The 20,293-nt window shown below is 35.9% G+C and overlaps 3 protein-coding genes across 4 annotated transcripts in view; 2 read left to right on the forward strand and 1 right to left on the reverse strand.

Moving 5' to 3' along the window:
* The first annotated feature begins 34 nt into the window (after nucleotides 1-34).
* Nucleotides 35-7,009, forward strand: sirt7 (sirtuin 7). Of its 2 annotated transcripts, XM_042748879.1 has the most exons (11): nucleotides 37-179; nucleotides 526-649; nucleotides 1,004-1,141; nucleotides 2,037-2,141; nucleotides 2,331-2,401; nucleotides 2,509-2,581; nucleotides 3,626-3,724; nucleotides 4,343-4,579; nucleotides 5,769-5,849; nucleotides 5,950-6,056; nucleotides 6,403-7,009. In XM_042748879.1, exons 2-11 carry the CDS (start codon nucleotides 545-547, stop codon nucleotides 6,596-6,598), a joined length of 1,212 nt encoding a protein of 403 aa, XP_042604813.1. In that variant the 5' UTR covers nucleotides 37-179; nucleotides 526-544; the 3' UTR covers nucleotides 6,599-7,009. The 2 variants fall into 2 exon arrangements, with proteins under 2 accessions (XP_042604814.1, XP_042604813.1); XM_042748880.1 differs by lacking the exon at nucleotides 3,626-3,724 and having other exon boundaries at nucleotides 35-179.
* A 630-nt stretch (nucleotides 7,010-7,639) lies between these two features.
* On the reverse strand, nucleotides 7,640-10,306 carry rbbp9 (retinoblastoma binding protein 9). The gene is given in 7 exon segments (XM_042748891.1): nucleotides 7,640-7,873; nucleotides 7,876-7,944; nucleotides 7,947-8,030; nucleotides 8,119-8,204; nucleotides 9,144-9,249; nucleotides 9,331-9,373; nucleotides 10,137-10,306. Coding segments are annotated over 7 exon segments (549 nt in total). The 5' UTR covers nucleotides 10,233-10,306; the 3' UTR covers nucleotides 7,640-7,808.
* Nucleotides 10,307-11,016: 710 nt separating this feature from the next.
* LOC109062665 (rho guanine nucleotide exchange factor 3-like) overlaps nucleotides 11,017-20,293 on the forward strand; it is a 52,433-nt gene continuing 43,156 nt past the window's right edge. The window contains exon 1 of the mRNA XM_042748877.1: nucleotides 11,017-11,298. Within this exon, the coding sequence (XP_042604811.1) occupies nucleotides 11,264-11,298 (35 nt within the window). The 5' untranslated portion in view covers nucleotides 11,017-11,263. The remainder of the gene's footprint in view (nucleotides 11,299-20,293) is intronic.

Raw genomic sequence — 20,293 nt, forward strand, 5'->3', positions numbered from 1 at the left:
TTTCAGTTCGCAGTGGTAGAACAGTGCATTACCGCCACCTACTGTTAACTAAACACAGACCACTGTGAACCCCCACACAACACAAACTCAGATGTCTTTGTTTGTGCATGTGGAATAATAATAACATTTTTAAACGTTTTAGATGGGTCTTAGAGGACGTTTGTCTACTTTTCTATTACGTAAGCTAATTTCCGTCAGGCTGGTAAATAAAATAAAATAAATAAAATATGAAGAGTTTAGATGCAAAATCCTCTGCCGTCTGAAATTTTGATCTAAAATGAGCATTTTTATTAGGCTCCTACGTTTAGGTTCAGTAACTTCACTTTAATGGTCACTTTCTATGCAATTAAAGTGAAACAACTGAACATAAATATAGGAGCCTGATAAAAATACTCATTTTAGAAGCAAATTTCAAACTTGCATCTGAACTCTTCATATTTGTTTGTTTGTTTGTTTGTTTGTTTAACTTTGACCGATGGCTCCACTTCTCATTTGTTTCATGCAAATCTCGTTTTGTCCCGCGAGATCACTGGTGAGATCCAGCATGGACGCGAACACAAACAGCGGCTCGTCTGCGCGAGCAGAAAGAAAACAGCAAGAAAAGGCGAAAATCATACAGCGAGAGAAACAACGACAGACGGTGAAGACGGTATGACCACGTCGCATTATATTAATAACACACAACGTCACTATAATAAACGCACATGAGCAGAAACTTTAACGACGCGAAACACAAAGCGGTATAACCGGCGAGACGAGCTAATCTCCAGTTTAACCCCACATAGATGTTCATGCTAACCACAGTTTATGCCCAAATGCCGTTGCTAGTACAGTTACAGTATGAAAACCGGTGGTTTTGTGCCACTTCCAACGTGTAATCAACGAAGTGAATAACCATAGAAGGATTCTGAAAGCCTCTAGCAGTGTTTGAAGGAGATCCAGTGTTATTTCACAAACAGTTGCTGGAGACTGATGTGTGTCTGATCTCCTCTCTCTGTGACAGATCTCCAGGCTCCTCCAGAAGGCCGAGGGTGAGCGGACGCAGGAGGACCGGGCTCTGCTGCAGGAGCATCAGGACACGGTGCAGGAGCTGAGCCGGAGACAGAGCCGCAGATCCCTGCTCAAGAGGAAACAGGAGGAGGTGGACATCACGCACCCTAAACCACACTAACTACTGCATGCACTGCAAAAGGCATTGTTTATGTTTTCCAGTGCAAGTATCCAAGCATCCTCAAATCAGGGTGCATTTACTTGAGATGCAAAATGAAGAAATTAAGTCTGGTTTTATGAAAAAATTAAGAAAAAATTAAGTAAGTTTATGGCAGGAACCCGTATCTGTCGATGGGGAATGAAAATCTTTTAAAGCTTTTTGATCTTAATCTTTTTAAAAGACTGAGTCTGTTCTCACAGATGTTCTCGTTTTAATCGTAAGCACACTTCATTTTGATTGAATTTCACAGAAAACAAGACTTTAAAGTGTCTTGATCTTGAATCTTTAGACATTTGCGCTGGAAAACAAGTCAGAAACACTGATGAAGATTGAAGAACATTATTATCTGCCTGTTTATGGAAAATTAATTGATATTTGCCAACTTTGAAGTGTTTTTAATACGACTTATTGTTTGCTCCCTAAAGATTTACACTTAGATGTAGTTGACATAATGGTTTCCCTTCAATTTATTCCTTTAATTTGCTTTACTTGGTCTTAAATGTACTTAGATTTACATAAAACCTGCAGAAACCCTGACACAGATACCAAACGTTTGATATGCATTTGAATTTCTCATCCGTTAATAAAAGCTGTCCTTCATTCAGGTGTAGCATGAATACATTCCCAGAAATAAAACATCCAGTGATACATGATAAATCTGGCATTTTATTGTAAAATAAATGATACTTTGCATTATTTTTGCAATTAACAATTTAATTTACTACTGAATCCAAAGGCTTTCACCTTCTGTTCGATGGATACTATGTATTTTATGAACTATTTCTCTTCTTGACTGGTGATATAAATGTGGCTGTGATGATTGCAGGTGTTTGATGATGCTGAGAACCTGAAGGCTAAAGTGAAGCAGCTGGCGGAGGAGCTGCAGCAGGCCAAGCATGTGGTCCTCTACACCGGAGCAGGGATCAGCACGGTGCGTCTTTCTCATAAACGCGATGGCTAGATAGAGTGCATTGAAATAGTGACCTTCTGCTCATTTCAGTATTACCAGCAAAATAAAATTATACGTCTACGTCTTCAGTTTTGAGTTGTAAATGGTTGTAAATATGAGATATGTTGTGCATCTCTGTGTTAATTGTGTAAGTTTGTGTGTTCTCGTCAGGCCGCCTCCATCCCAGACTATCGGGGGCCCAATGGCGTGTGGACTCAGCTGCAGAAGGGCCGATCTGTGAGGTGAGGGATACACTATTAGAATATGGATTTAGAGTTTAAGATTTAGCCCTGCCTAATGTGTTTGTTCTGATCGGGAGTGTTCTGATCCTGAGTACTGTATCCATCAGCGCGTCAGATCTGAGTCGAGCTGAGCCCACTCTCACCCACATGTGCATCTGGATGCTACACAAAGTCAAGATGGTGAGTGACAACACATGGTTTATGTGAAATGTTTCTGTGAATGATCAGAATGCCCAAATACATAAAGCACAGAGCACACGGACATTGGGCGGTTTGTACTGTATAGCAAAAAAGTTTATTTTTTAAAAATCCTACTGTGTGTCATACCATTTATCTTTGACTATATTTACAATATGGAATGTTCATGTAAACGTCATATAAATAACTTTGCAATCCAAGATTCTAAATTTGGGGGGGGGGGCACTATGTATGAAACAAATATAGGGATGCATGAAAAATATTGGCACGATATTTAATGCGCATCTTGTCAGTAAAGCCGGTTCTGTAATCAGTGGTAAATCTCTACAAGTGCGTGCTTTCACGTGGAGCAGCATTTACTACACAGAGCCGTTGTTCACTGACAAGCTGCGCAAAATATGATTGTGGTTTTGTGCAGCTTGTCATTTATCATGCATCCTTAAACAAATACTTAAGAAATTTATCATTGATTATGAATGGTAAATTTAAAACAAGTAGTCAGAATACATTACCTAAAATAAATAACCTAGGTTACTTTACTAACTAGTATTCTTCATGTAATCCGTACATCCATATTGTACAGATTTCCATATTGTAAATATGTAATCTGTAATCAGTAACAGACTACAATTTGTTAGTAATCTACCCAGTATTGTGTCTGCACACATAAAGTATACTCATGTAGGGCGATATATCAAAAATTGCAAATCTCTACTGCTTGATTGTTTATCATCACAATACAAGTCACCGTTTTTTATATACTGCTTTTTACAACATAGATTGTGTCAAAGCAGCTTAAACAGGAAAATAGTGTCGAAATAACTGTAATTTGTAACTATATTATTATAATTTGTAACTAAATGTGATTATATTATACAATATAGTCTAGCTAAATGCAACTATAAGGGATAAAGATATTATGATATTACAAACATTATGATTTTCTGTAAAGCTGCGTTGAAACGAGGTGTTTTGTGAAAAGTGCTATAGAAATATTTTGAACTTGACTCTGAGTAACTTTTGCAGGTTCAGCATGTGGTCTCGCAGAACTGTGATGGTCTTCACCTGCGCAGTGGTTTGCCCAGACACGCTCTCTCTGAACTCCACGGAAACATGTTCATTGAGGTCTGCTCTAAAAAAAGCATGGACACAGTTATTTTTGTGCCTGACCTTATTGAATATGCATTTGTAGGAGTTTTAGACGCACAATTGATGGAGGAGAGTAAAAAAAAAAGCATGTTTTAAACTATTTTAAACTTGAAATGGCTGCAATTATTGTTTGAAACAGAGCGTGTGGCAGAAGGCAGAGGATTGTTCCTCATGTATTATTTTATTTTGAATGCCAGAAGAACACATTATCTGGACATATCATTTGCCAATCCATGTTATGTGTAACAAAATAAAAGACGACTTGAACCCTCAAGTAGGAGTCACACAATTCCAGCTCTATCAGAACTTCTAGCAAAGCTTAATTTTTTTGGCCTCTGGTTATTTTCAACGTACTGTGGCTTCTTTATTTGTGATTACGCTAATTTGCATTTGGTATATTGCATTGGTCAATAATGTAAATGAGGTGTGTTCTTTAATGTGCGCATTGTTAGTAAATCACCCGCAATGTTTTGTAATTGCCCTCTCACGCTAATTTGCCCTGTTTAGTAAAAATGGCCCTTAGAGTTAACATTTGAAACTGTTTTATTTATTTTTTTATTAATTTTCCCCTCTGCCATCCCGTCCGTCACACAGGTGTGTGATTCCTGCTCTCCGGCACGGGAGTTTATCCGGCTGTTTGACGTGACGGAGCGCACGGCTCTGCACAGACACGGGACGGGCCGCCTGTGTCCTCACTGCAGAGTGGAGCTCAGAGACACTATAGTCCACTTCGGTGAGCGTGGCACCCTGGAGCAGCCGCTCAACTGGAAGGGGGCCGCCGAGGCGGCGCAGCGGGCCGACCTCATCCTCTGCTTGGGCTCCAGCCTGAAGGTGAGGATGTGACTGGAGCAGGTTAAAGGAACAGTTCACACAAAAAATTTAATTCTGTCATCATTCACTCACCCTTCGTTCCAAACCTGTATTGCCGACTCTCTTCTGCTGAACACAAAAGAAGATAGAAAGATTAGGAAGAATGTTGGTAAGCAAATAGTTTTGGTTCCAGTTGACTTCCATTTAATTTTTTGGCCATATCTTGGAAGTCAATGGGAGCTGAAAGTGTTTAAATAGCAAAATATCTTCAGAATATGTTGTGCTAGTAGTGATGGGAGAAACAACCCCAACAAGTTTTGAAGCGCTCGAAACACCACATGCTAATGATGCCTGCTGGTCAAAGATGCAACAAAAATGCAGGCTAAAACATGCATTAAAAAAAAAACATTGCAATTTTTTATTTAAAGTGTAATACATTAAATGCCATAAAAATTACAAAATACCGTTAAATATGAAGTGTCTGTATAATATGTGGTTTTTAAACTATTTTATATTAATTTGCAGGTTTTGTTTGTTTTATGGAGAGCTTGTGCATTGAGGCCAGTAAGAGACTATTAACTACTTCTCATGTCTACAAATTGATGAAACTGATCCGAGATCAGGTAAAAATCATAGACGCTGTTTCAATGCTTCGCCACTGGGGGGCGATCAATCTCAATGAACTCGCATGATTCGCTGACCATTGACATTTTGAAACAGTCGTGACTTAACGAAGCCTCGTTTTCTGAAATCACGTGACTTTGGCAGTTTGATACGTGCTCCGAACCACGGTTTCGAAACACATGATTCACAAAAGTTTTAAAGCTTCACGAAGCAGTGCTTCGAAAGCACCCATCACTATATTATACGTTCAAAATATATAATGTTCCATTATATTATGTTCCACAGTCAGTCATACAGGGTTGAATGATGAGGGTGAGTAAATGATGACAGGATTTTAATTGTGGGTGAACTGTCTCTTTAAATTATGTAATCCAGAGGGGCATGTCTTAAATCTTAAACCGCTGGTACCATAGATATGTATAGCTAGACGTAGTTGGGAGGCATTTTCTTGTGTTATTTAATCTTTTATGCGAGCAGCAGCAATACAAGATCTTAAAAGTTGAACATATTGCAATATTTGTCCAAAAGACATTGTTTTGTACTAAATAATGCAGTTGATGCCATGTATAGTGTGTTTGTCCATCAGGTGCTGAAGAAATACTCGTGCTTGTGGTGCATGAACAGACCAGCTAACAAAAGGCCAAAGCTGTACATCGTAAATCTACAGGTAATATTTCTCTTTATAAAACCGCTCTTGATTCTTCTGTTTTCCTTAAAATTAAATGTGGCTTTCGGTTTACATGCTTGGTGTGTTTTCTTTATTTTAGTGGACACCGAAAGATAACCTGGCTACTCTGAAAATACATGGCAAGTGTGATGCTGTGATGGGTCTTCTGATGGAGGAGCTGGGTTTGGAAATCCCTGTTTACAACAGGCAAGACCCACTTAACACTGAATTCATGTGTCTAATATACTGCTAAGGTGCAGTAACATTAGCAGGCAAAAACTTTCACTGCCAATAGTGTAGATACTTGCGCTGAAAAACTTATTTTGGATGCGATTAATCATTTGACAGCAATAGATACATGAAGCAGAGCTCAGACAGAAGTCACTTTCAATGCTAAAACTCTTGTTTTTTTTGGGGCACTCTGTATTCATCATATAACAGGGCCTCAAGTCTGATAATAAATCATATAAATAATAAGTCATATAAAGTCATATATTTTCATCCGAAGCAGCTGTCGGTTATTAATGTTGCCTGTAATTTGTACGAATAACAGATCACAAGACCCCATCTTCAGCTTGGCTAAACCACTCAGTACACAAGAGCAGAAGAGCCACACTCGTGAAGAGATAGCGCCACCTTCTGCTCTGGAGGACACTTCACAAGACGCTCAGGGTGAAGCTACCGCGGTTCAGGGCGGCTGGTTTGGAAGAGGATACGCCAAAGCACGGAGGAAAAAGAAGACTGTGTAGTTCCTGAAGCATGACGTGCCACACAGCTGCTCTGTTGGGTTAGGACTGTGTCCTTTCCCATCACACTCACTGCTTGAATACATGTTTTACTGATGAACGAGATGCTAAAACCTCATGGGTTACAGATAACTGCTTTTCTGAAAAGATATAGTTGTTTAAATGACCGACAGGTTTACATGATGGCTTGGTTCGGCTAAGTGCACTTTACTTCCAATCTCAGGTTTATAGAAGAAGCAATATATGATTCTTATGACAGCAGTTTTATGAGAACAGCTGAAATTTTTGTTGTTGTTGTTGTTTTTCACCTAAAATATGAAATGGTCATTTAATACTCACTTATGTTGTTCCAAAACCTGTGGAGAAAAAAGAAAAGAAAAAAAAAAACAATGCAGATTGTCCAGAATGCTGTTTTACATACAGATGGAAGTGAATAAAGACACATGCCTTTTGAGCTCTTAAAAAAAGTAGCATAAAAGAACAATACTTTGTCATGCTTTGTTAACCATTAAGGTGTTGCTGTAAAGAACATTGTGAACGTTCTGCTAAACGTCTTGTATGTAATGTGTTTAGAACAACATGTGGACAAGTAAATGACTGCTTTCATCGTTTTTGAGTGTTTACATGAGGACAGTGTTACTGGACGGAGTAAAAATTAAAGCTTTATTTCAGTCCACTATTAAAAGAATTAAGGAATTTGAGAAAACAGCTCCTCAACCAAATAATAGGATGTGTATCAATTAAATTAAATGTTTATGTTTACTCTTAATATGGTGCTATAACTGATTAGAACCAGGAATGACCTTTGAACCTTCCCCATTTAAATAAAGGATTTGATCTATACATATAAGCAACAAAACCCTCACATGTGGACTTAATTGTATAATAATTGTAATAACTTGAACTGAGATCAATGGTTGGTTTTGGTTGCTGTTTGTGTGTGACTGCTGTAAGTGCCATCACTTGTACGTCATTGCTATGTTTTGTCTCAGGTTTCATGGGCATTCAGTGTACTGCTGTAAAGAAAACATGAGTGTTTGAGGATTTAAATGATTATACTTGTATTGAAAACAAATGAAAATGGGACAGTTTCAACATATGCCACAGTAATAAACTGCCATTGTTTCTTGTAAGACACGTTTAATTTGGCCCCTAAGAAACAGAATGAGTGTATTTTTTAAGTACACAGAGGATGAAGGATGAGTTTTAGTATTTAGCTGTTGGTTTTGAGCTTTTTTACTGCGTCGATGAGCTCTGGAAAGGCTGTGTTCTGGAAATTCCGCGGTCTGAGTATTTATGTAGAGCTGTGTTTAGTCCATCAGCCACTTCCTGTTGCTCTTCCCAGGGAGGAAGGGGTCGTCTGTAGAGCCGAACTGAATTATGTGCTTCACGTTTGTTTTGATCTTCTCCCATTCCCATGGCCGGCTGAAATATCCTGAGGGAAACAGGAATAAGAAGGTAGATTTAGCGCACACTCACATGGATGATGACTGATGTTATGAGTGATTTTTACTCAAGCTCACCGCTCTCGCGTTCATTCTCATCTCCCAGGTCTGATGTGTACGCACCTACCAGAATAATGGCAAAGACTCTGTGTGTTTCTGCATACCTGAAGGCCATCAAAAGCAAACAAATTATTTAGAAAAGTTCATCATCACACATGCATTTAAAGCCATGCATTTCGTCAATTTAGTACACATTACATTGTTTGTGGCTATAAATATTTGTCTGTGAGTATTATATTTTACTGCTGTCAAACCATTAATCACATCCAAAATAGGTTTTTGTTTACCTAATATAGGTGTGCATATTGTGTATATTATTTTTAATATATTATGTATATATATAAACACACACATACTGTATATATTTTGAAAATATTTACATGCATATGTATATTGGTGCTGTCAAATGACTAACTGCATCAAAAATAAAAGTTTTTATTTACATAATATATCTGTACTGTATATTTTATATATATATATATACACACACATAAAGTATACAGTATTTACATGTATATATTTATTTTAATTTATATATAAATATATTTATTATGTAAACGTAACATTTTTATTAAATATATACATGCATGGTTGAGTATTTATATAGACATTACAGTACACACACAAACTGTGCACAAAAACGTTTTATTTTGGATGTGATTAATCGCGATTAATCGTTGGACAGCACTATTTAATATATAAACATAGCATATTTTTCTTAAATATATACATGCATATGTGTGTATTTATATATAGCCTACATAATAATTATACACAGTACACGCACATATATTATGTAATCAAAAACTTATTTAGAATGCGTTTAATCGTTTGACAGCACTATTATACTTTTAACTATACTTTAATTTAAAAAATGTGTTGGCTCAGAGATTGATCATTCAAGTGGAGTAGAATCGAATCCTGCCCAAGAATCACTTGTGATCATTCAAATGTTATCATACCAACAGCAGAAGTAGTGAACCAAATAAGGAGCACAAATGTATTAATTACATTTCTTCAAAAAAAAAAACACTCAGCAGTACCTCATGGCTGCAGCGGCTCCTGAACTGTGTCCGATGATGACCGTTTCTTCATCACATTTCAGCTCCTTCTCCATGAACGGCAGCCAGATGCTCTCTCTGGCAGTCACTGTCAATTCAGATAGAATATATTACACCAGATATATATCACTCAGATCTCCTGTAATATAGTTATGTGAACTTGTACTACCAGGATCCGGCATGTTCTTCAGCGTACAAGACACATCTGGAATCTGCGAATAGGATTTAAAAATACATCATATTGTATTCAATCACTGTAACCCTATAATTTTCTGCATTTTATGTTTTTATTTGACAGGGACAATGCACTGTCACAGTGAAAAAATAAAATAAAAATAAAATAATATATTTTGCATATAGTCCTCTATTATGAAATCGGTGATCTGGTTTTCTTTTTTTATAATTGAATTGACTAATTTTTTAAATAGGCAGAAAATACCTTAAATACTGTAAAAGTATCACATTCAATATGCAAATGTCTAAAGCCTCTAAATTATCAACACGATCAGATCTTTGCTGATAAACCACCTTCAGATTATTATATAATATATATATATATATATATATATATATATATATATATATATATATATAGTTAATGTAAGAATACCTTTTATTTTCATACTGGACTGAAGCCACAACATAGATTTACTCAACCATACATCATTTTTTAGAAAAGTCATTTATTGTTTGATATTTTTAACATCAGACTATTGAGGAAGGTTTATTTGTTCATCTCTCAATCATCATTGTGCATTATATGTTTTGCTGTTAAGATCTCATTGATTACAACACAAGCTATCAGAATTATCATCTTACATCAGTGCCAAATTGCATATTTTTTTCTCAGTCTGGCCCTCTAAATTTTTTTAATTCCATTACTAGAAAATTATTTTCAGACTACTATTTGACATGTCAGGCTTTCAGTGTCTGTCTGTCACTGTGAAAACTAAAGGTGATTATCTTCACTCGTACCTCGTTTACTCGTTTCTTTGCCCATCCATACCAGTTGCAGTGCTCGATATTCCCTGCTCCGTTCCCCGGAACGATCACGGCTCTCCTCAGAGGCATTTATAAACCAAAGCTCAGTCAGCTCCTCAGCAAAAACCCTGCACGGAAATGAACGCTACACGTGAGGAGCAGCGAGCTTTTCCAATCTTGTCAAAGACTGCGCCACCTGCAGGACAGTCCGCCAGTCTTGGGGCATTCCCCATCTTTTTGTCAGCCCACCAGCGAGAAATACAGAATTGTGAGACAAAAAGGCAGTTTAAAAAAAGGAAAACACCTAAACTTCTGTTTATATGCCTGTTTTCATATTTACATAAAGGGAAACACAATGGAATTTACCGTGACTTATTATTCTGAAGACATATACAGTGCCATAAAGCTGGAGAGTCATATTTGATCTGTATACCTCGCTTCCTCTCAACGATTAAGTTTATGTTATTTGTAAACACTTTTTAATGCTGATTGGTGAAAGGAGTGGGGTGCCTCGGGTGTCGCAAGGGGGCGCGACGGTATAACCACATCTCTGCATCGCTGTGAAAATATGGATTTATTACGTTAAAGACCTCTTTAAAGGATTTAGGCTACATACATTTTTTTGAATGAAAAAAAACAAACACTAAAAGCAACAGATATCAATAAATATGATTAATAAAACCTATAGCAAATAGTGTTTAATAATGGATGCAGTGCATTAGAATTATCCGTGTACGTTTTGTTTGTTTGTTTTGTTTTTCGCGGGACATATCCGTGCAAGAGAATTGACGCCCGGTGATCTGTCATCAGTAAACCTCTCCCATCCGACTCAGAGGAGGAGAGTGTGTGTGTGTGTGTGTGTGTGTGTGTGTGTGTGTGTGTGTGTGTGTGTGTGTGGCGTGTCACAGTACAAACGAGGAATAGGAGGAATAACCGCTAGCATTTCTCATATCAAAGTCTGATGTTCCGCTAATGCAAAGCTGTTTAAGTTACTTTTCCTTGTTTGTTAGTTATGCTATGCGCTGAATATTAACAGTATCGATCAGTCGGACTGATCAGTGGTCAATGGTGTGAGCGTCTCTCTCTCTCTCTCTCTCTCTCTCTGGATATCAGCAGATTCAATGCAAACGAGAGCCGGAGGTGATGAAAGATCTGGGTGAGTACTATCTACATAATCAAAAAGCGCACGTCTATATTTATTTGTTTTAGAATAAGAAATTTCAAAACTGGGTGATACTAACAGTTATTGATCTGAGGAGCAACCAGCTAACACAAATATTCTAGGATCTTTTTTGTTAACATTCCCATAACGTAATGAAAACAAGATTTCTAAATGATCTCTGCACGTTCAGAAGTTTTTTAAATGTTTTAAAACCTTTTTTTCTTGGTTATTACGAACGGTAGAGAAAACAGTAAGGCAGCGTTCCATTTTATCCATTTGAAAACGTTGTGAGAATGTTACATTTGAAAGTTCTCTGAACATTCTGAAACTAGTAAGTTTGTAACAGTTAAATATGTTAGAGGAACGTCTAACTAAAATGTTTCAGGGGGAAAAAACAGTCCAAGGATGATGTATAAAGAACATTATCAGAGACAAAAATTCTGTTAATGTTACTGGACGAATGTTTGTTCACAACTTAGAGATAACCTTTCCAAATTTTGAGAACATTCCCTGTTAGCTGTGTAGTACGGAAGGCCGTTTCCACCACTGAATAAATAAAAACACTTTTTATCTGACAATTCTGATTTTTTTTTTTCACATTTTTTTTCTCAGAATTGCCCGATGCAAACTTGTTATTCTGATCTCTTTCTCACAATTGTGAGATATAAACTTGCATTTGTGAGAAAGGAAGTTAGAATTGTGAGATATAAACTTGCAATTCAGAGTACATATCAGTCTTTTTTTCTCCTCAGTACTGGACTTTATAAATCGCAATTGCGAGTTTAAATCTTACAATTATGAGGGAAAAAAAGCCAGAATAGCGAGTTTAAATCTTGTGATTCTGACTTTATAACTCACAATTGTGAGTTTATAAGAAAAAAAGTCCAAATTGTGAGTTTGTATCAGGCACTTCTGAGAAAAAAGTCAAAATTGGGAGATAAAAAGATGCAAATACCTTTTTTATTTTTTTATTCTGTGGCGGAAACAGGCTTCCATAGAGTGTATCTTTAAGTTCTCCTTGCCAAAATATTTGGCCTTTTGGGTGCTCAAAGATATAATTATCTGTTACACTTGCTAATTAAAAAATGTCAAAATTTCACCCAAATATGAAAGTCTTAAAAAGGATAAAAGAACTTTACATCTTACATGCAGTGTAGTCCAAAATTTGAGTTTGCATTGGAAATTTGTCATTCAGAATCTAATTTAAACTTGGAACAGCGTTTTTCAGGAGAGGCTAAACTCTGTCATATGTGCTTCAGAAACCGCCTTCTCTCTCTGTAAACACACACACAGCACTGTAATTCACTAGTGAGCCTTTCTGAGCCTTTATGTCTTAGCTTTTCACGTGCAGAGTCTGTAAGCATAACATGACGGGGTGGAATGCTGGATCTCTGTTGTGTTTTGAATTGTAGGAGTCTGTCGTGGCAGCTGTGGTAGGACTATACTTTTATTCCCTGTATATTTAGATACTGTAGTAACACATGTCTCAGTGACCGAGGGGTTCAAAAGTCACTGTGTCTGTAAAGATATGATCTTGAAAGCCTGAAGGACAGATGATGGATCACTGGTCGCTCAGGTGTTTCCTCAGCCCTCATGAGGCCTAATAACAGTCAGCTTCTGTGTGTCTGCGCTGCTTTAGATCAGAGATGACACCCGGCGGGTGAGGAGTGCAGCGGAGCGTGTCGATTCGTAATCCCCTCACTAATGCTTGCTGAATGCGTTCAGAATAACCCTCTGACCAGGCCTGTTCCTCACGCCCCTCGTCCTTAGTGGGATCAGGGATGTTTTCTTTGCACTTTTCACGGCAAGTTCACGTCAAACCCACGCTTGTGGTTCCCATCAGCCTCTTCTCTCCAACAGTGCACATGGCCTATATTTCCACGTCTCATATAGAGCTCATGGTTATGTGTATTATTTGAATGATGCTCTCTGTTATTTGAATTAAGAGCACTGTAGATCTTTTGTCATACTGGTCAAAAGTTCAGGATAATTTTCTAATGTTTCTGTAAAAGATCTCATATAATGTTCACTAAGCCTGAAATTATTTGATGTCAGTAAGATTTTAAAATATTTAAAAAAAAAAAAAAAAAAATATATATATATATATATATATATATATATATATATATATATATATATATATATATATATATATATATTCAGTGTCACATGATCCTTTAGAAATCATTCTGCTATTCATAACTAGGGCTTCATAGTCAATCATCACTGGTACCCAATTATTAATAACGGTTCCTATTGCTTGGAGAACTGAAAAGTCCTATATGAAAGTTCACGTGAAAGTTCCCACACAGAGGTTTGTGAATTCCAGGGTTTTCTCATTTTGAGAAGAGAAATGCTTCTGTTACGTTCTGGAGGAAGTAAGAGTTTAGACAGAACCAGCAGGCAGAAAACTCCCTTTATTTCCAGCACAGGGAGTAAGAGGTCAGGTGCTGTCTGTGCACGCTTACTCGAAGCTCAAACTGTTTATGAGTCTCTATAGAAACAGTGTAACACAAAAACAGACATGACCTTCATCTCTAAGCCTGAAATGATTATCAGAATGTTCCTTCACTGCTTACTTTAAGCAAGGAGATACTGTGAAGATTCACACGGACAACCCTCAACAATACAGGCAACAAAAACTCAACATGTAGTTTCTCAAAGTTAACGTGACCAGCCAGTTTAGAATAGCAGTGTAATTACAGAATAGCTAAATATTAGACCAGATTTAAACATTTTAGACCACTAGATGCCAAAAGATCTTGAGGACCATCAGGTCATGGTCCCATTGAGAAAAAAAAACAAAAGGTGTAGGATTTATTTTGCAACAATTTCTGACTTTCTGTAAATTGCTAGTAAATTTTTGCACATACTTACAAAGGAATGGCAAATGACATTGAATTAAATTAAATGTTGTAGAAGTAGTATTTTTGTGAAACAAACTCCAATAATCCTGTCCTGATGTCTGATGGAGTTTTATATGAAAATGCCATCAAAATTCCCTTGGTCTGAAGAAATGTGAGGAAATTCATCTGAAATGTTTCACATGTAAAACTGTTTCTGTTAAAAATCCAAAACTTTGATGGGGTGTGATTTCTAGGCCAATGTTTCCAATGATATAAGTGCCCAGCCCTTAAACTATAACGGGGAAAATACAGACCCTCCCTATTCAGTGCGGCATATTCATTTGGCAAAAGTTTTTATAGGCTATCATCAACTCCCAAACAGTTCTTTCACATTTATAGTTGGTTTCTTCTTTATTTACTGATAACCCAACATGTTAGTCACATTATCGTTGTGAGACAAACGAGTTTCCCTTCACAGGTTTCAGACTGAGGCTGAAAGCAGAACGACTGAAAGGCCTTGAAACATGGGAACTGAGTAACTGGGAAATGTCGAGTTGTAGTTAGGAGTCAAGTTACTGAATCAGATTTTCTTTCAGCTGTTGAGCGGCTCAGTTTGCACCTCCTGTTCTCACATACTCGCTCTTTTCTTGAACCAAGAGCACCCTGCACTCCCTCGTGAAAAGAAACGCGATTGCCTAATTCGGCCGTGAATCATCAATTATCAAGTTTTCTTAACACTTTTTTTCCGTGATGTTACTGTGGACAGTAAAAGATGTAGAAAAATGTAGAAAATGTAGTTATAAGTAAATGCAGTTGTCAGACTATTTGAGTGTTTTTATATTTAATAATTGTATTCCATTTGTCATTGATAAGCTGTTGGAGTCTTTCTGGTCTGCTTTGGCTTTCTGCACCTGTTGTCCAAACTGAAGCGATCTTGCAGACTGCGGCTCAGCTGTGATGAAAACGCCTGGCGTAAACTGACAGGTGGATTTCTGTTGTATTTGAGGAAAGTAAGGGACTCTCGCAGTCTCTCTGTGGTAAAATAGGGGGTTTCTTTATACCACACCTAACTTTTTAGATTCAGGTAAACTGAGTTAGCACAAAAAAAGCAGAACATTTCTTTTCAGGCAGAACATTTCACTGAAAAATTTTCCACATATTATGTAAAGTACAGCTTTAACTCTGGGTTAGTGATCGCAAACCGAAACTGTGAGCAAATGAAGTGACGTGTATCTGATGTAATAAAGCCACGCCCCCTGTATCTCTCACTCCAAATTTAAGACAAAATTGCTGGGCTTTTGTTGCTAATTCTATAATATTTGTATAATTAATATTATGATTTTCCTTTCAGTTCACGTAAATAAAATATTTAGAATTTTGTATTTATAAGATAAAATATATGACTTTTTAAGAGAATGTCTAAGCTTACATGTTTTCTTTAGTTAAAATAAATTCTGAACTTAAGTTCAGTTGATTTGCTTGCATTGATATAGTCAGATGTTTTCTTTCAGCTGCCTTCCCAAATGCTGTTTATCCTTTCTTAAATAATTTGACAAAATTTCTAGCATTCTACATTTAGTGAAGCATTCTACTTCACACACACAAATATATATATATATACACTACCAGTCAAAAGTTTGGGATCAGAACGATTTTTAATGTTTTTTTACAGGAGTTTCTTATGCTCATCAAGGCCGAATTTATTAGATCAAAAATACAGGAAAAAATGTAATATTGTGAAATATTATTGTGATGTAAAATAGCATTTTTCTATTTTAATATACATTAAAATCTAATTTATTCCTGTGATAATAAAGTTGAATTTTCAGCATCATTACTCCAGTTTTTAGTGTCACATGATCCTTCAGAAATCATTCTAATATGCTGATTTATTATTAGCGCTGCAAACTGTTGTGCTGCTTAATATTTTTTTGGAACCTGTGATCCTTTTTTGAGGATTCTTTAAAGAATAAAAAGTTAAAAAGAAGAGCATTTATTTAAAATGGAAACCTTTTCTAACAATATACACTACAGTTCAAAAGTTTGGGGTCAGTAAATTTTTATTCTTTATTTTTTTGAAAGAAATTTAAACTTTTATTCAGCAAGGATGTGTTAAATTGTTAAGAAGTGATAGCAAAGATCTGTATTGTTAGAAAAGATTTATATTTTGAATAAATGCTGTTCTTTTTAACTTTTTATTCATCAAAGAATCCTGAAAAAAGTATCACAGTTTACAAAAAAATATTTGGCAGCACAACTGTTGCCAAGATTGATAATTCTAATAATAAATCTGCATATTAGAATGATTTCTCAAAGATAATGTGACACTTTATACTGGAGTAATGGCTGATGGAAATTCAGCTTTGCATCACAGAAATAAATGTTATTTTAAAGGATATTAAAATAGAAACCATTATTTTATATTGTAAAGGTATGAAAGTCGTCGTCAGAATACTCCGTCTGCCATCAGACGTGCAATCTGGGTTATATGAAGTGACGGGAACACTTTTTGTAAGCGAAGAAAACAAAAATAATGACTTTATTCAATAATTCCTTTGTCAACAGTCTTTGTGGCACAGATGACACAGAAGAGCATACGCAGCATACGGTGATATGGAGAGACACAGAGGAGACCGTTGACAAAGGAATTGTTGAATAAAGTCATCGTTTTTGTTTTCTTCGCTTACAAAAAGTGTTCCCGTCGCTTCATATAACCCAGATTGCACGTCTGATGGCAGATGGAGTATTCTGACCACGACTTTCATGACGACACTGTTATTTACTGCCAAGCACATTTTTTTTTACACATTATTATCAGACTTTTTGTAAATTTGGCATGAATTGTGCAAGTGAATCTTGACTAATGAAGAGAATGTAGATAAGCCAATGATAAACCATTTCTCTGAAATAGCTCAAAGGTTCATCTCATGACTCTTCAGTTGGAAAGCATTCACTGTATAGACAGAAACAAGAGTTACACAGTGGACTTATCTTTTTATTTTCATCTTTGTGCCCATATTTCTTTTATTTTCCCTTTTCTATATCACAATGACATTGTAAAGTATTTTTTTATTTTTATTTTTTGGTCAGACCACTAGTAAAATTGTAACTAGGAATTCTATCCAGTCTCTTTCAATATCCCACATACAGTAATGTGTAAATTTGTACTTTTGAAATGGATATATGGCATACATAAGCATATGGCATAATGTTCAATACAGTAACTGTCATCCAAAATGTTGCCATAGTTTACATCAGAACAGCCCTCCAGAGTACACTGTTATATTGACAACATGACTAAGCAATTTGACTGTCTTATTCGTACACAGTGACACAAGGACTTGTCATTCTGATGGCACTGACATGCTCATTGACACAGATATTTATTTTTGAGAGATGAACTAAGGATTTTGAGTAAGAGACTGGCTTTTGCAGGTAATCCATGGTGTTTTGCTATTTGTACGAGTTGTTTTGAGAAATGCACTTACTGTTTTGCAAATGTCAAGGATGATTCGAGAAATGTACAAAAGCGACTGAGAAAAACTGTAATTGCATTAGTCCCCCTGCAAAAGTAAAGTTTAATCAAGTTTTAAACCTGGAACGTCTATGATTGGCCCTGTTTAATTCTATTGTAATGACATTATTGCATTTTTATAATACTGTGATATTTATCCAAGCACGTTTTCTATAATTTTCCTTAGTTTTTTGTGGTTATCAACATAACAGTATAACACATAAATAATGCCATTAACTTCAAAGTCAAAAGTGATTCTAAGGATTCATTTAGGATGTTTGTACCTTTTTTTTTATCTGGCAGTTATGAAATAAAATATAACTCTTCAAGAGGTGATTTTAATAGATGTCATGTTTGTAAGAGCAGGATGTCTGATGGATTTAAAGGGTGAGGCTCTACAGTCATGATGTCATTTTCACACACACACACACACACACACACACACACAGTCATGCACATCATGCAATTTACGTAGTGTACTTCTAATAAGCATATGATCATAAGCACATGATGCCAATAAGACTCTTCACAGAAAAAAAAAAGAAAACAAGAAACACTCACTAATGTGTCTTAATGAATGCATTTCAATTATTGTACAAGCTTTAATCCTTTCATTCACAGCCAGTTCACACACACATTCATGTTTACAACTAGTGTAAATGGATCTGACATGAGATCATAAGTTTAGTGAGTTCCTTGTGTTTGGTTTGGGGAAAATTTACTTGTGAAGAGGAAACAGCTGTGTGTGTGTGTGTGTGTGTGTGTGTGTGTGTGTGTGTGTGTGTGAGTTTGCTTGTGAGAGAAAGAGAGAGAGAGAGTGTGAGTGTATGTGTGAGAGAGAGAGAGAGAGAGAGAGAGAGAGAGAGAGTTTAGGTAAGGGTGCAGAGATCAGGAAACAGCTTCCTGAACTCCCATCTCTATTGCCATAATCATTTTTTTATTATTATGTGTATCATTCTTAAAAGAGGAAAGGGTTGCTGTGACAGATATATGTACATATTCTTGTAAGGAAAAGCGTTTCTTTACACACAAACTGGGTTAAAACTAGCTGGAGGGCGACTGCTGTGCGTCAGATGATCTGACACTGGATCAGTTCAGTCTGAGGAGAATAAAAGAGCTCATTATGCAGTGCTGATATGAAATATATAACATTTACTGTTGTTTGCCAGCCAGACAGCATGTTTTGATGTTATTGTGGAAAAGTCAAATACAAATAGAGAAGTCTAACAGAGGATAGATAGATAGATAGATAGATAGATAGATAGATAGATAGATAGATAGATAGATAGATAGATAGATAGATAGATAGATAGATAGATAGATAGATAGATAGATAGATAGATAGATAGATAGATAGATAGATAGATAGATATTTTTTGAAAGGTGAGATTGGATGTTTGCCACTAGATGGCAGTAAATAATTAGAGAATAGTCACTGATGTAGACATGAACCAGAAAGGCATACTGTCATAATAACTGCTACATAATACGTACACATGACATTTTGTGGTGTATATACTGTACACAGGTTTGTATGCATGTATTGAGCTAAACATTTTTATTGCATTATGTGTATGCTCTGTCTTAAAATAATATATTTTAATTTGATAGGTTTATATAGCACGTCTCACACTCAATACACTTTTAAAAAATGAGTGTGAGAATATGCCTTGAGAAAAGGCTCTTTATAAATAAAATGTTTATTTTTAATTTACTCTTTCTCTGAAACAGCTTTCCTCTTCTGCTAACATCAGGGTTATTATAATTAATTCAAACTAAAAGTGAAAACTACACAAACAAATAAATCATTGCTTGAAATAAAAATAACATATAACAACATACAATATAAAAAAAACCTTTCAGCTAGTTGTCATTTTTCAGCAAGTCAAAATGAATATTTTTCATTTAGTTTAAATGTAAGTACTAATATAACTAAAACTGAAATAAAATGAATAATATATAGATGTCTTTATTTAAAATATATATTTTAAAAAAATATAAAAATGACAAAAACATACAACAAAATTATTAGACAGCTAAAAATGAAAATAGAAAATACAAATGAATTAAAAATATTAATAAAAAATAGTATCTAAATTCTGCTAAAATAACACTGCTTGGGATAAAATGGAGTCTTGTCCTTTACTTTTTTTTGTTGTTGAATAATCTGTTTCTCTCATAAATATGTTACATTACAGAAGTTAAATTAATTGTCCAATCAAATGTCAAATATGTAAAATTTTTGCTGTTTACATTATTAAAACAAAGAGGGATCTGATACAAACAGGGCTCTGCTGTCAGGTGATTGATACTGTGATGCAGTCAGTTTGCCTAAATGTCTCAGTTTTATTTTTAACGAAGTCCTGAAACTGTTAATGAGTCAGGCGCTCATAATTATACCTGCTGTGTGTCTTTTCTTAACGCAGGAAATTCAATCATGTAGATGTATTCAGTAGATCATCTTGTCTGCGTCTACAAACCACATCAGTGTCTTTAGACTGAGACGAACCCTTTCCATGAGGTGCTCAGTGTGGGCGGATTGATTACTGTACTGTATTTAGAGCAGATCAGTACTGATCAGTCCTGGTCTGTTGTGTGTGTGTGAGTGAGTGAGTGTGTGTGTGTGTGT

Source organism: Cyprinus carpio, chromosome B22 (assembly GCF_018340385.1).
Source record: "Cyprinus carpio isolate SPL01 chromosome B22, ASM1834038v1, whole genome shotgun sequence".
NCBI classification, from domain to species: Eukaryota; Metazoa; Chordata; class Actinopteri; order Cypriniformes; family Cyprinidae; genus Cyprinus; species Cyprinus carpio.

Coding starts and splice junctions, on each gene's coding strand:
- sirt7 (XM_042748879.1), top strand. CDS start 545: ATGGACGCGAACACAAACAGCGGCTCGTCTGCGCGAGCAGAAAGAAAA. Junction 2,142..2,330: donor CCGGAGCAGGGATCAGCACG/GTGCGTCTTTCT, acceptor TGTTCTCGTCAG/GCCGCCTCCATCCCAGACTA. Junction 3,725..4,342: donor ACGGAAACATGTTCATTGAG/GTCTGCTCTAAA, acceptor TCCGTCACACAG/GTGTGTGATTCCTGCTCTCC.